Genomic DNA, 12,045 nt, shown 5'->3' on the forward strand with positions numbered 1-12,045 from the left:
CGCATGTGCAGCACGAGCCCGGGGGTCCAGGCAGAGATGGGGTGGGGGGAACTACAAGGCCCAGGGTGCCGCGGTGCCGTCCCGGCCCTGAAGGTCGTGGCATTTTCGGGGACAGGACGGCAGTGAGTGACAGCCGCAGGGGTCGGGGGCTGCCCCATTCCCCCCCCCCCAACCACCACCGGGTCGAAGTCACGACTCGGGTTTCGGCGCAAGAAAACAACCCGAAACCCAATCCGCCGGGAGGGGGGGCCCCCCAGCCGCGTCGTCCCCGTGTCCCCCCCCCCAGCGCTCCCGAAATAGCCAGGGTAGGAAGGGGGGGGGTGCTGGGGGTGGGGGGGGAACCGAAGCGCCTCGGCAACAGGGAGGGCAGAAATATCCCGGCTAAAAAAACCCAGTTTTTATTGGCGGGGCCTCCCCGTTTCTCGGCTTTATTCATACACAAAAGAAAGCGGGGGGAGAAGGGGGGGGGGGCGGCTACACGGGGACCCCGGAAACATCCAGCTGGGAGGAAGAGGAGGAGGAGGAAGGGAGCCGCGGCAAGGTGGGGGGGGAGCGAGCGGCCCCGTGGTGCCGCCCCCCCCCCCGGGTGCTCACGTTCCCCCCCCCCCCCCCAAAGGCGATGCCCCTCGGGGAGGAGGAAGAGGGGAGGGAAACGGAGGAGGAAGGGCAGTAACAAAACGCCGTTGGGGGACCGCGGCGGTCATCCGTGGACCCCCCCCCATCACCCCCAAAACATCCGCGCGCCGGCTGCCGTCAGTTCTGGGGGGGCGGCGGGGGCGGCGCGGGGGGCATGCCGAAGGGCGGCATGGCCGGCACCCCCATGCCCATCATGGTGACGAAGTTAGAAGGGTCCATGGGGGGCGGGGGGGGCGGGGGCGGCGCGTACATCATGCCCCCGGAGCCAGGGGGCGGCGGGGGGGGCGGCGGCGCCCCGGGCGGCAGCGGCGGCTGCACCCCGGGCGGCAAAGGCACCAGCGAGGGGTTGCCTTGCATCTGCGGCCCCCCCGTAGAAGCCGCCCCCGCCGCCTGCTGCTGCCATGGCGGGATGGAGCCGGTGCCAGCGCTCGTGGTGGTCGTCGTATCTGGGGCGGGGGGGGGGGGGGGAGAAAAGCGGAGGGGGGTGGGTTATTTTGCAGGACTGCGAGGGGGTCCCGCTGCAGGGAAAGGGGGGCTGGGGGCACCCCTGCGTCCCACCCCACCCCGGGGGGAAAATAATTAAGAAATTAAACACCAACCCATCTGCCAGCTGGAAGGGCAGCAAATGAGACTGGGGGGGGGGCAAGTCTAAAAAGGGGGGAGCGAAACGGAGCAGCAGCGCGTCCCCCCCCCACCGTCCCCCCCGTCAGGAAGGCAAGAGAAGGGCTCTTACTCACTTTGCTGCCATGGCAAGGGAGTACTGGACGCCATACTGCTGCTGGGAGGCGGCGGCGGAGGCGGCTGCTGCTGCTGCTGCCATGGGGGGAGAGGACCAGAGGGAGGTGGGGGAGGCTGACCACTGGGCGGAGGGGGCGGCGGGGGCATCATACCCATCGGCGGCGGCATCATACCTGGGGGGGGGTGAGAGGGGCCGGGCCCGTGAGGGGCGACGGCGGCCGGGGTGGGGGGGCCGAGGCTGCGCGGCGCCGGGCGCTCACCTTTTCCTTGATGCAGGCGATAGACCCCAGAGCCCACAGGCGAATTTCCCAGGTACTGATCTTGAGGGAATGAGAGACCGTGGCCTTAGGGAGGGGGCCGGCGGCGGGGAGGGGGCAAAGTGGGGGAGCCCCCGCGGCCAGGAACGTACTTACCCATGTGGTGAGGGCCCGGGTGGCCCGGCGGGTGGGGACCCTGGTTCATGGGCGGGTGGTGAGGCTGCATCCAGGGCGGGGGGCCGTTGGGGTTGTGCTGCATGGGGTGCCCGCCGTGCCCCCCCATGCTGGGCATGGGGTGGGGGAAGTTGTGGGGGCCCCCGGGTCCCCCCGGCCCGCCGTGCATGCCGTGGTAAGGCCGGTTCTCCGAGGGGCTGGAGTTCATCCAGGGCGGGCGGCTCTGCGGGGAGGACGGGAGCCGTCGGGCCGCCGTTTGCCGGCGGGGAGAGGGCTCCCGGCGTCCCCCTCCGGCCGCCGGGCGAAGGATCCCGCCGCCGAGGCCACTCACCGGGGGCGGCTGGTTGCTGTTGGCGTTGGGGTTGTTGCGGGAGGAGAGCGGGCTGTTGTTGTGGGCCGCCGAGGAGCTCACGGAGACGGGCGCTTCGCCCAGCTCGGCCATCAGCGACAGGTACTCCTTGTCCATGCGCGCTTTGTCCTGGGCCGACTGAGGGTCCCCGGGCCTGCAAGAGGGACGCACCGGGGATGCACGCGCCCCGCAACCGCCGGCGCGGGACGAAACCGCCCTGCCCGTCCCCGGAGCTGCCGCCGTAGGGCCAGGACCGACCCCGAAGCCCCAGGAGAGCGGGACGGAGAACCAAACCCGTAGCGGGCACTGGAATTCCCAACTCCTGGCAATCGCTGCCCGGAAAGCCGGCGGGCGCCTCGCTCTAACATCGCCCCTCCTTGCCCCGGGACCCGGCCCCCACGGGCTGGCCGCAAAGACGAGGGCTTTACCTGGCAAACTTGCAGTCGGAGGCGATGTGGCCGGCTCCCCCGCACTTGGTGCAGACGGTGGTGTTGGTGATGCTGCGGGTTTCCGTGCTCTGCCACGGCCGCAGGATCCTGGGAGGGAGGGAGGGCGGTGAGGCGCGGGCCGGCGGCGGCGCCAGCCGGCGGCCGAGCGGGCGCTCACCTGTTGTCATCTTCTCGCAGCGTGCCGTTGAGGCGGGCCAGCTCCCGCAGCTGCATCTTCCGCAGGTCGTTCTGGTCTTCCGGCGTCTCGATGCCTTGTTTGAGGATGTTCCGGATCTGCCGGAGGCGGGAGAGGCTGAGCACACGCCAGCGCCGAGCGCCCCGGCTCCGCCGGCCCGCGCCCGCGCGCCGCCCCTTACCTGCTCCACCGCCTTCTTCACGTTCTCCATGGTGTTGGCGGTGACCAGCGCGTGAAGGGGCTCGTCCTCGCCGGGCAGCATCTGCCCGTCCTTGCGGCCCACCTTGCCCTCCTTCACCGAGCCCTTGCCCCGGATCATGATCTTGGCGTTGCACTCCTTCTCGATGTTTTTCAGGGTGTTGCCTCTGCGGTACAGCAAGGCTCGCGTCACCGCCACGCTCCGCTCCTGGCCCCGGCCCGCCGCCGGCTCCGCTGGAGGCGCAGGCTTTCCCCGGAAAGGGACGGCGCAACGCGGCCCGCCCGCGCGCGCCAACCGGGCAGCGCTTTGGTGCCGCGAGAGGGGGGCCAAGACCGGCTGGGAACAGGCGGCTCCCGATAACTCCCAAGGCTGCCCCGGGACCGGCCGCGGCGGAGCTCGGCGGCCCCTTCCCCGGCAGGGCAGGCTCACCTCGGTCCGATCAGCAGTCCCACGAAGTTTATCTCGGGATATTCGTCCTGCGGGATCATCACCTTATCGCTCACTCGCGTCGCCGGAGGCCTGGAAGGATTAAAAAGCGGCGCTCAGGCCACGGAGAAGAGCCAGCCGCCGGAGCGGCCGGCGCGGAGCAGCCCGCCAGCGCCCCCGGCCCTTACTTGTAGTCCGCTGGCGGCTTGAAGTCCGGGTTGAGCGCCACCATCTCCGTGATGAGGTTGTGCCGCTCTTCCTCCAGCTTCTTGCGGGTGCGAAACTCGCGGGTGTTGAGGCGCTTCCCCTCGCTATTGTAAATGGGCTCGGGGGAAGGAGACCTGCAGGGAACAGGCAGGGTTAACCCCTCCGGCAAACGCCGCCCCGGGGCCACTTACAAGTACAGCTTCCCCTCACCGCTACCGCCACTTAGGCCAATCAACAGAGCTACGCCTTCTACCCCACGACCACCGGAAAGGAAGGTGTAAGTTCACTCAAGGCCTGTCTCACTGCTACGCGGCCGCGGCCGGCCGCCGGGACGGCGGGAGCGCGCCGGGCCGGAGGGGCTGCGGGCGCTGGCGGGCTGGCCGCTCTCCCGCTGGCGACGTTTGGTGGGGCGGAGGGAGGTGGAAAGGGTTAGTTCGCCCAGAGAACACGCTTTCCAATGCAGCTACGAGTTTAGAGCGAGTCCTAGCGCGGGAGGTAACGCAGGTTGCAACGTGGACTTTAGCACCGGAGCAGAGGAGCAAGAGAGTCGAGGCTTTAATCGGAGGTGACTAATCCTGCTGGCAACACCAATTAAGTCTAAATTCACTGCCCCGGTGCAGAGAGACGGTCATGGCTTCTGTCCTGGCTTTTCCTTCATTGTGCTGCAGCTTCAAGGCCGACTCTCAACCTGTTTTCTGTGTTTAAGGGTTAGAGGCTCGGTCAAACTGCCTGTCCTCCTTACAGTCTGGACCTGTAAACCTCTATGGAAAGCCCTGGTTTCTCCACAGGTTTAGACGCCCAGAAAGCAGATGGCTTGGCTTTTTTGTTTTTAAGAGCAAGTGTCATAAAGCTAAAATAAAAGAGTCAGTTTGATTTACCACAGCTGTGTTTGCGGTAAGACAAAAAAAAAAGTCACACTCCTAGGATTTTGATTAAGTTATGGACCTCTTTAAAAACATGTTGAATGAAAATTTAGGATTAGCTGCAAGAAGGGAAGAGATTATGTGGATCAGGTTATCAAAAAAATACATCCCAGAAGTAATCAGAAACCTACACCCTTGTTTTAGGTTAAAAGAAACTTTCTAGCTGGTTAGAACGAGGATTAAAATCAGTTGATCCCACTGTCTTCTCAGCCTAAAGTGAACCGTCAACACATGAAATAAAAGGTCAGGTTTGATCAGAACTAATCATGTCTAGATTACACCTCCGTTTCTAGGATTTGAATAAATGGTAACGCGACCCAGTCAGAGACAGAGCAACACACAAACAAACCAGGTTTCACCCTCCCGGTTCTCTTTGCATTTAAACACTAATGAAACCGCCAATTCCCATTAGCTACAGTAGGTGGTTTAGAAACACTCTTAAAAATTCAAACACACACTGTAACATTGAAGTGGCTTAATTTGAGAGTCCACCTTCAGAAATTAACGCTAAGACACAAGATCATTTCATGCATTTGATTCTGTTGCACTGCAGAGGAGCAATTAAGAGTTAGACTCTTCTGAAACTCAATCAGCAACTCCAGTGATTACTCCGTGTTTCCCCCCCTCCCCGCTAAGAGGTTCCATATTTGAATGAAAAATCAGATCGTTCTGGCTTTACTCTGTTTTGCTAAACTGCTCGTTGTGCACATTAGAAGGCTGTTAAACAATTGCCTTTAAAGCAAAAACGTTAAGACATCGATAGCCCCCCCACCCGGCCTGGATTACTCTCCAGGGTGGAGAGACGCTAGTCTGCCCGTTCGACTGCCCCACCTCCAAAAAAAAACGTAAGCAAGCACAGGGGAAGAGGAGCAACCCGAGATCTACTTATTTCCTTCTGGGGAACAGAAGGGGCAAAACTCATCTTTCCCTCAGAGCTGACCGGTGATCGCTGTTCAGCGGCGCCGCGCCGGGGGCTCAGGGCGCGCGCGGAGGGCGGCAACTCCGGAAAAATCGGTGCCGCTCGAGGAAGCGCCGTGCGTCCGTCGGGGCGCTCCTCCACGCCTGCGCGCGGGGGGCAGCAGCCGCTTGTCCAAAAAAATTAAATAAATAAAACAAAACCCCTCAGCAATGTTGTCACTCTTGGGGGGGGGGGCAAAAAGCTGAGATTCAGCCAAAGCTGCCTTCCTGCCCCCTGCGAGAGCGCCTCGTCCCTCGCGAGCCCGAGCTGGGCCCAGGCCGCGCCGCGGCTGGCAGCAAAGAAATGGGTTAGAAAACTCATCCGGCTTTAAAAGAAAATTAAAAAATAGAATAAAAAAGTTACAAAAATACCCCACACCCTCGAGCACCAGGAGGAAAGAGCTCTGCAATGTCAGCTCGGAGTGGGTTTCCAGGCTGCTCCAACCGAGCAAAGTAAAAAAAAAATAAATAAATAAAAATAAAATAAAAATGAAAGGGCTTAAAAGGGTGAACCTGTGAGAAAGACCCCTCCGGGCCGGGCCGGTGCACGGAGCCAGGCCCGGAGGAGCGCGTTCATCGGCTACCTTCGTTTCTCTTCGCTGATGTCAAGTTAATTAACGCTACAGGCTCACCAAAGCAAAAACCAACGAGACGGCCTCGTTCCCCCTTCCCCTGTGGCTTTGGTCGGGGCAGAACTGCTTCCACTCCATCTCCCCTAACAGACACCCCAGCTCCCCTCCAGACTGTCACATCAGAGCACTTGCAGGATTGCATTGAACTGACACATTACGATGCCATCAGAAAAATGTATTGAAAAAAGGTAAAAGTGTTACTGTCAGCTGGTTAAAACTGTTTCCCAACCTGTCCTCAGGGTTAGGGGGGATGCCCAGGTCTCCTGTGCGCAGTTTACGAGTCAGGTCTTCTATCTGCAGTTGCACTGGAAGAAACCAGGTTAGGAAAGAAAAAAGGATGGAAAAAAGACAATGTTACCAAATAACATCTCAAATCTTAACATCAAAGCATGAAGAATGGGAGACTTTTTGCAAAGGACGACTCTTATGTGAGCAAACCGAAGGAGACCCCGCAATGTTATGGCAGCCAGCTGAACTCAGCGGGATCCAGATGGGCCCACCTTGACCTTATTTACACCTAGCCAGTCTTCTTCAAAGAGGATCATTAATTAGGAAGCAAAGTGTTTATTTGAGGGGTTAGCGAACGCCGACCGCCTGCTCTCCGAGAGACTACGGCCAGGGAAGTCTCCGGAAGCGAAACCCTCCCGTGACTTGCTACAACTGGTGGAAAATCCAGGCCCGGCGGCAGGTACCTTTGCAGGCCGTCCCCTGGCCCCACGCGGGCTGCTCCTTCCCCAAACGGAGCAGTTTTAAACCCGATCCAAATCGCCTTGCTGTTGTTGAGGCCAATTAAAAGCTTGTTTTGGATTCACCAGTTTAGCAACGGTCTCGCCTCCTCCCTGGAGAGAGCAGCACGCGGACCACGCGCGGCTCTCGGAGAACTCTTTAAAAATAGGTCAATAAAAGCGGCCGCGCCACAGCTCGCTCGGCTGGCGCCGGGCCGGGCGGGCTCCCCGCGCGGCCGCCCGGCGCCGTTGCCCGTGTGACGGGCGCGAGCCGCGGAGCCGGGGCTGCCGTTACCGAGCCCAGGTTAGCGGAGACACGGCGGCAAAGCTCGGCTCCGTTCCCGGCCTCCGGGGCTGCGCGGAGAACGAAGGCCGGGCTCCGGAGCGGCCGCGGATCGCCGTCCCTGCCCGGCGCCTCCGCTCACCGAGCGCTGGCGTCGCCCTGCTTCTTACCTTTGCGTACGCTGAGAATTTTGGGCGCCCCGCTCCCCTGCGCCTGCCCGCCCGGCTCCCCGGGCCGCCCCTCGGGCCATCCCCACGCGGTGGGAGCCGAGACCCCCCCCACCCCGGTCTAGCGCCCAGCGTTTCCTCTCGAGGAGGGCCGCGAGCGCTTTGGGACGCGGCTCGCCTACGTCGCCGGACGCCACCTGCGTTCACAGCGCCGCCACGGCGGCCCGAAAGGGGACCGGGAAGTCGGGACGCTTTTGTTTTCGTTTCCGCTTCCCCAGAGAGACGGAGCTGTTGCAAAACAGCTCTCCGCGCTCTCCTCCGGCTCGTTCGCTTAGCCGTTTCTTGCCTTTTTTTGCTTCCCTCAGCGGGGAGGGGGCAGCCTGGGCCAAACGCGGCGTTTAATCGCTGCCCGAAAAAGGCGCGCCGGCGCAGGTTATCGGGGTAGAGTTAAGGGCAAGACCTGCGTCGCCCGGCGCCCTTGCCAGTAACCTATTAACAGCTGTCCCTAGCCGGCTGCCAAACGCACCCGAAGGGCAGAGCATGAAACGCACCCAAAATTCTCAGTCGTTCCGCAAAAGAAAGAGCGAGGCCCAGAGACATAAACGGGATCGCGCTGTCTCGTGAAGAACAGCTCGCTGCATGTGAAGCGCAGGGACCGCAGTCACGTGTGGCAACGCGCCGTCTCGGACACCTTAGGGAGGGCTTCTGCCCCCTCGTTATACGCTCCTGCCTGGCACGTGATCGTTAAGGCAATTTAGCATCATCGACTGAAGGCAAAGTTGGTTAAAACCTCGTTTCAGAGACAGTTACTGGCACGTTGCGTCTTCCCACTTTGCAACTCCCAAAAGCAAACGGCAGCGTCTGACGTTCCCCGGGCTGGAGCGCGGCTCGGCGTTTCGAGCCCTCGTCTCCCCGAAGACCGAGCAGCGTCCCTTTCCCAGCAGCGTGGGCGTGCAAACGCGGAGCTCTCGTTAAACCGAGCTCGACCCAGGAGCTAGGCTGCAGATTTAGTTCTCTTGCCAAAAATGGAAGCACACGGTTGCGTTTTCCTCGCAAAACCAAAACCAGCTCGACCCTTTTGACCACCACGAACGCAATCGTCAACGGTAAAGAAATGTTTTCAAGTAAGGTCATTAAACAACCTAAAAGAGAGTCAGGCAGTGACTAGGCTGGAGGGGCTTCTGAGGCGAGGCCGTGCTGCGGGAGAGGTAGCCGCAGCCCGCCTAACACGCTCGCCTCGAGGAGAGCCTCGGAGGCGGCGTTCTCCACGGGGGAAGCGTCCCGCGAAGCTACTCCGGCCCCCTAAACCACCACCCTGGCCGGCGGCTCCGGTCGCGCCCGTGGAGAAGGCTGCTCCGGGCGCGGGCAGCGCTCAGCGGCTAGCTGAGCAAAACCACGCGAGCCGCTCGCTTTGGAGGAGGTGCAACGGGGTCACAACCACCACCTGAAGCCTAGAAAGAACGGTTACGTCCGGACTGCGAGCGTCTGCGTCGAGAGGTGGCCAGCAGGGAAAGGAAGAACGTGGAATTACCTATGTAGGCTCTCTCCTGCTCGCGGGTGAGCCCGGGAGGGATGACCGTGGGCATTCCCGGGATGACGGTCTTCTGATCCAGGGAGTCCTGGTTCCATCGGCTCCTCTTCCGCTTCTTAGGGAAATCTGGGGGCAAGCACCTCGCTTTAGACGCTTAGAGCGGCCGGGAGGAGACGACGCCTCTCTCGGAGGGGCTGGCCTGCGCCCCGGGGCGGCGGAGGGGCTCCGGGGACGGCCCGGCCTCGCCGCGGCGGCCCCCCGAGAGCCCCCCCGCCCAGGCCGCAACCCCCTCACCCGCCGCCTCCCGCATCCTGCCCGAAGAGCGATTAAAAGCGGCCTGAGAGGACGTGACGGGAGCCCGCGGACTTCGCTCTCCCGCCGGCTGATCGCCCGGGGACGAGGGAGAGGCGGAAGCGGCGGCGAGTTCACGGGGACGCGATTAGGGCTTCGCTATCGGAGCGGGACGGACGCCGGCCAGCGCCACGCAACATGGCCGCCTCCCGCGGCTCCATTTCAGGCGCCGCCGCGGTGGGGGAACGGCAGCGCCGAGGCCGCCGCCGCCGTGGGGAGATGGTCTCCGGGCTCCTGACGAGACCCGGCCGAGAGTTTCACGCAGGAGGGAGCGGAAAGCGCCGCCAGGCGAGCGGGGGCTGATCGGCCAGCGGCGACCCCGAGCCGTTCTGCCCCGTTTCCTGCCCGGCCTCCATTTTGGCTGCGCGCTCAGGCAGCGACAGGCCTGGTTCCCCGCGCGGCAGCCCGGAGGAAGGGGGGCGAGAGCCGCAGAAGGGCTGGGCGCCCGACCCGCACGTGTCCCCGCTGCCAGTACACGTGTCCCCCGCTCTAATCCCCTCCGCTGGAAGGGGCCGGAGGCGAGCGGCTCGGGGCAACCGGGGAAGCGGCTCTTCCTCGCGACGGCGGCCTTGAGCCCCGTTTCTGGCGGCGGAGGCCGAGAGCTCCCCCACAGGGCTGCTCCTTCCCCCCCGCCCCCGCCGGCCCGAGGCCGCCTCTCGGCCCCCAGCGCCCCCCCCACTTCGGCTCCGGGGCCTCCGGACCCCATCCTGCTCCCCCCTCACCCCCGGTGCACCCCACGGCCCCCAGGCTGCGCTCCTCAAACCTCTTCTCCCTTTCTCCTTCTCAGCTCCCTGGGAGCCCTCCTTGCTCCTGACCCCCATGTACCCCCCCGGAACACCCCCCCCCCCCCAAGGTCCCTCTTTCCTCCTGACTCCCACGTACCCCCCCCCAAACACCCCCCCCCCAAAGTCCCTCCTTCCTCCTGACTCCCACGTACCCCCCCCCGGACACCCTCCCCTAGGTCTCTCCTTGCTCCTGACCCCCCTGTACCTCCCCTGAACACCCCCCCACCAGGTCCCTCCTTCCTCCTAGCCCCCATGTACCCTCCCCGACACCCTCTCCTAGATCTCTCCTTGCTCCTGACCCCCATGTACCCCCCCGGACACCCTCCCCTAGGTCTCTCCTTGCTCCTGACCCCCCTGTACCTCCCCTGAACACCCCCCCACCAGGTCCCTCCTTCCTCCTGGCCCCCATGTACCCCCCCGGACACCCTCCCCTAGGTCTCTCCTTGCTCCTGACCCCCCTGTACCTCCCCTGAACACCCCCCCACCAGGTCCCTCCTTCCTCCTAGCCCCCATGTACCCTTCCCGACACCCTCTCCTAGATCTCTCCTTGCTCCTGACCCCCATGTACCCCCCCTGGACACCTCCCCCGCGACCCCTCCTCGCTCCTGACCCCCGTGTACCCCCCCTGGACACCTCCCCCCCGACCCCTCCTCGCTCCTGACCCCCGTGTACCCCCCCTGGACACCTCCCCCCCCGACCCCTCCTCGCTCCTGACCCCCATGTACCAACCCCTCCGGGCCCTCCACCTCGCCCCCCTCCTCAGATCTCATCCTGCCAATAATCGCCCTGGACGCCTCTTTGCTCCTCACCCCCCAATAATCCTCCTAGGTCTCCTCTTCGCCCCCTCCCCAAATAACCCTCCTACGGCTCCTCCTCGCCCCCCCATAACCCTCCTCAGCCCTTCTTTGTTCCTTGCTCCCCCCCCAACAGCCCCCCTAGGCTCTTCTTCGCCCCCCCCTCCGCCTCCCCTTTGTTCCTCTCCCCCCACCCCCCAGCACGTACCTGACCTCCGGGACCCCTTGTGCCCCCCGGCAGGCCGCGGGGCCGGTTCATTCTGCCCGCCACCACCGCCACCGCCGCCACCGCCGCCCGGACCGCTCTCCTCCGGGTGCTGCGGCGGCTGCTGCGGCGGGGCCGCCACCGGCGGCTGCTGCTGGGGCGGCTGCTGCTGAGGCGGCGGGGCGGCGGGCTGCGGAGCCTGCGGCTGGTCGTGGCCCGGCGGCGGCGAGGACGACGGGTAGCGGTACTGCCCGTAGGGCGCGGCGCCCTGCGCCGGCTGCTGCTGCTGGGGGGCCGCCGAGGTCGGCGGCGGCTGCTGCTGGGCGGCCGCCTGCTGCTGCGGGGGGGGCGGCGGAGGCGGCGGCGGCGGCTGCGGCTGCTGCGGCGGCGGCTGGGGCTGCGGCGGCGGCGGAGGAGGCGGCGGCGGAGGCGGCGGCGGCGGCAGCGCGGCGAAGGGGTAGGCGGCGGCCGCCATGGGGCCCAGCAGCGCGGCCTGGGCCTGGGCTTGGGCCTGGCCCGCTCCGGGAGGCGGCGGCGGCCCGGGGAGCACGAGGCCGGGAGGGCCCGGGGGAGGCGGCGGCAGGGGGTAACCCGGCTTCCCCGGCGGCGGGGGCGGGTGGAGCTTGCCCAGCGGCGTGGCGTTCGCCCCGGTCGCCATAGAGCCTCCCCCTCAGCCGCCGGCCTTCGCGAACCTTCCAAGCCGCCTCCGCTCACGCCCGGCGTTCATTGGCTGCCTCGCGCGTCGCTCCGGGCCGCCGCGCGTCGCCGTTGGTCGGGCGCCCCGTCCGTCCGAGCGACGCCGCCGTTCATTGGTGGGAGGGCGGGTAGAGGGGCTGCGATTGGCCCGGGGGAGGCGCCGGCGCTCATAGGTTGGGAGGGACGTCGCTCAAAAGGGGAGGCGGCGTAGGGTTGGCGGGGAGGGCGGGGCGGTGGCGGCGGGGGAGGGGGCGAGCGGGAATTGGGCGGAGCGACGGAGGGCGGGCCCGCGGCGGGGGTGGGGGGGGCGGAGGGCGAGGCGCGGCGCCATTGGCTGCGGGCCGCCCCGCCCCGCCCCGCGCGCCACGCTCTGGACGGGACGTTGG

The 12,045-nt window shown here is 65.0% G+C and overlaps 1 protein-coding gene across 9 annotated transcripts; it reads right to left on the reverse strand.

Annotated features, from left to right (window-relative positions):
- Positions 1-382: 382 nt before the first annotated feature.
- On the reverse strand, positions 383-11,636 carry SF1 (splicing factor 1). Of its 9 annotated transcripts, none has more exons than XM_068923664.1 (13): positions 10,967-11,636; positions 8,829-8,954; positions 6,352-6,427; positions 3,592-3,744; positions 3,407-3,496; positions 2,960-3,143; positions 2,761-2,876; positions 2,583-2,690; positions 2,137-2,308; positions 1,788-2,028; positions 1,635-1,689; positions 1,374-1,449; positions 383-1,082 (listed from the first exon to the last, which is right to left on the reverse strand). In XM_068923664.1, the coding sequence occupies exons 1-13, from the start codon at positions 11,619-11,621 to the stop codon at positions 888-890; spliced, it is 2,247 nt and encodes a 748-aa protein (XP_068779765.1). In that variant the 5' UTR covers positions 11,622-11,636; the 3' UTR covers positions 383-887. The 9 variants fall into 9 exon arrangements, with proteins under 9 accessions (XP_068779765.1, XP_068779762.1, XP_068779761.1 ...); XM_068923661.1 differs by having other exon boundaries at positions 1,370-1,449; XM_068923660.1 differs by having other exon boundaries at positions 1,374-1,547.
- Between the last annotated feature and the right edge of the window lie 409 nt (positions 11,637-12,045).

This window comes from Struthio camelus, chromosome 35, assembly GCF_040807025.1.
Source record: "Struthio camelus isolate bStrCam1 chromosome 35, bStrCam1.hap1, whole genome shotgun sequence".
NCBI lineage: Eukaryota > Metazoa > Chordata > Aves > Struthioniformes > Struthionidae > Struthio > Struthio camelus.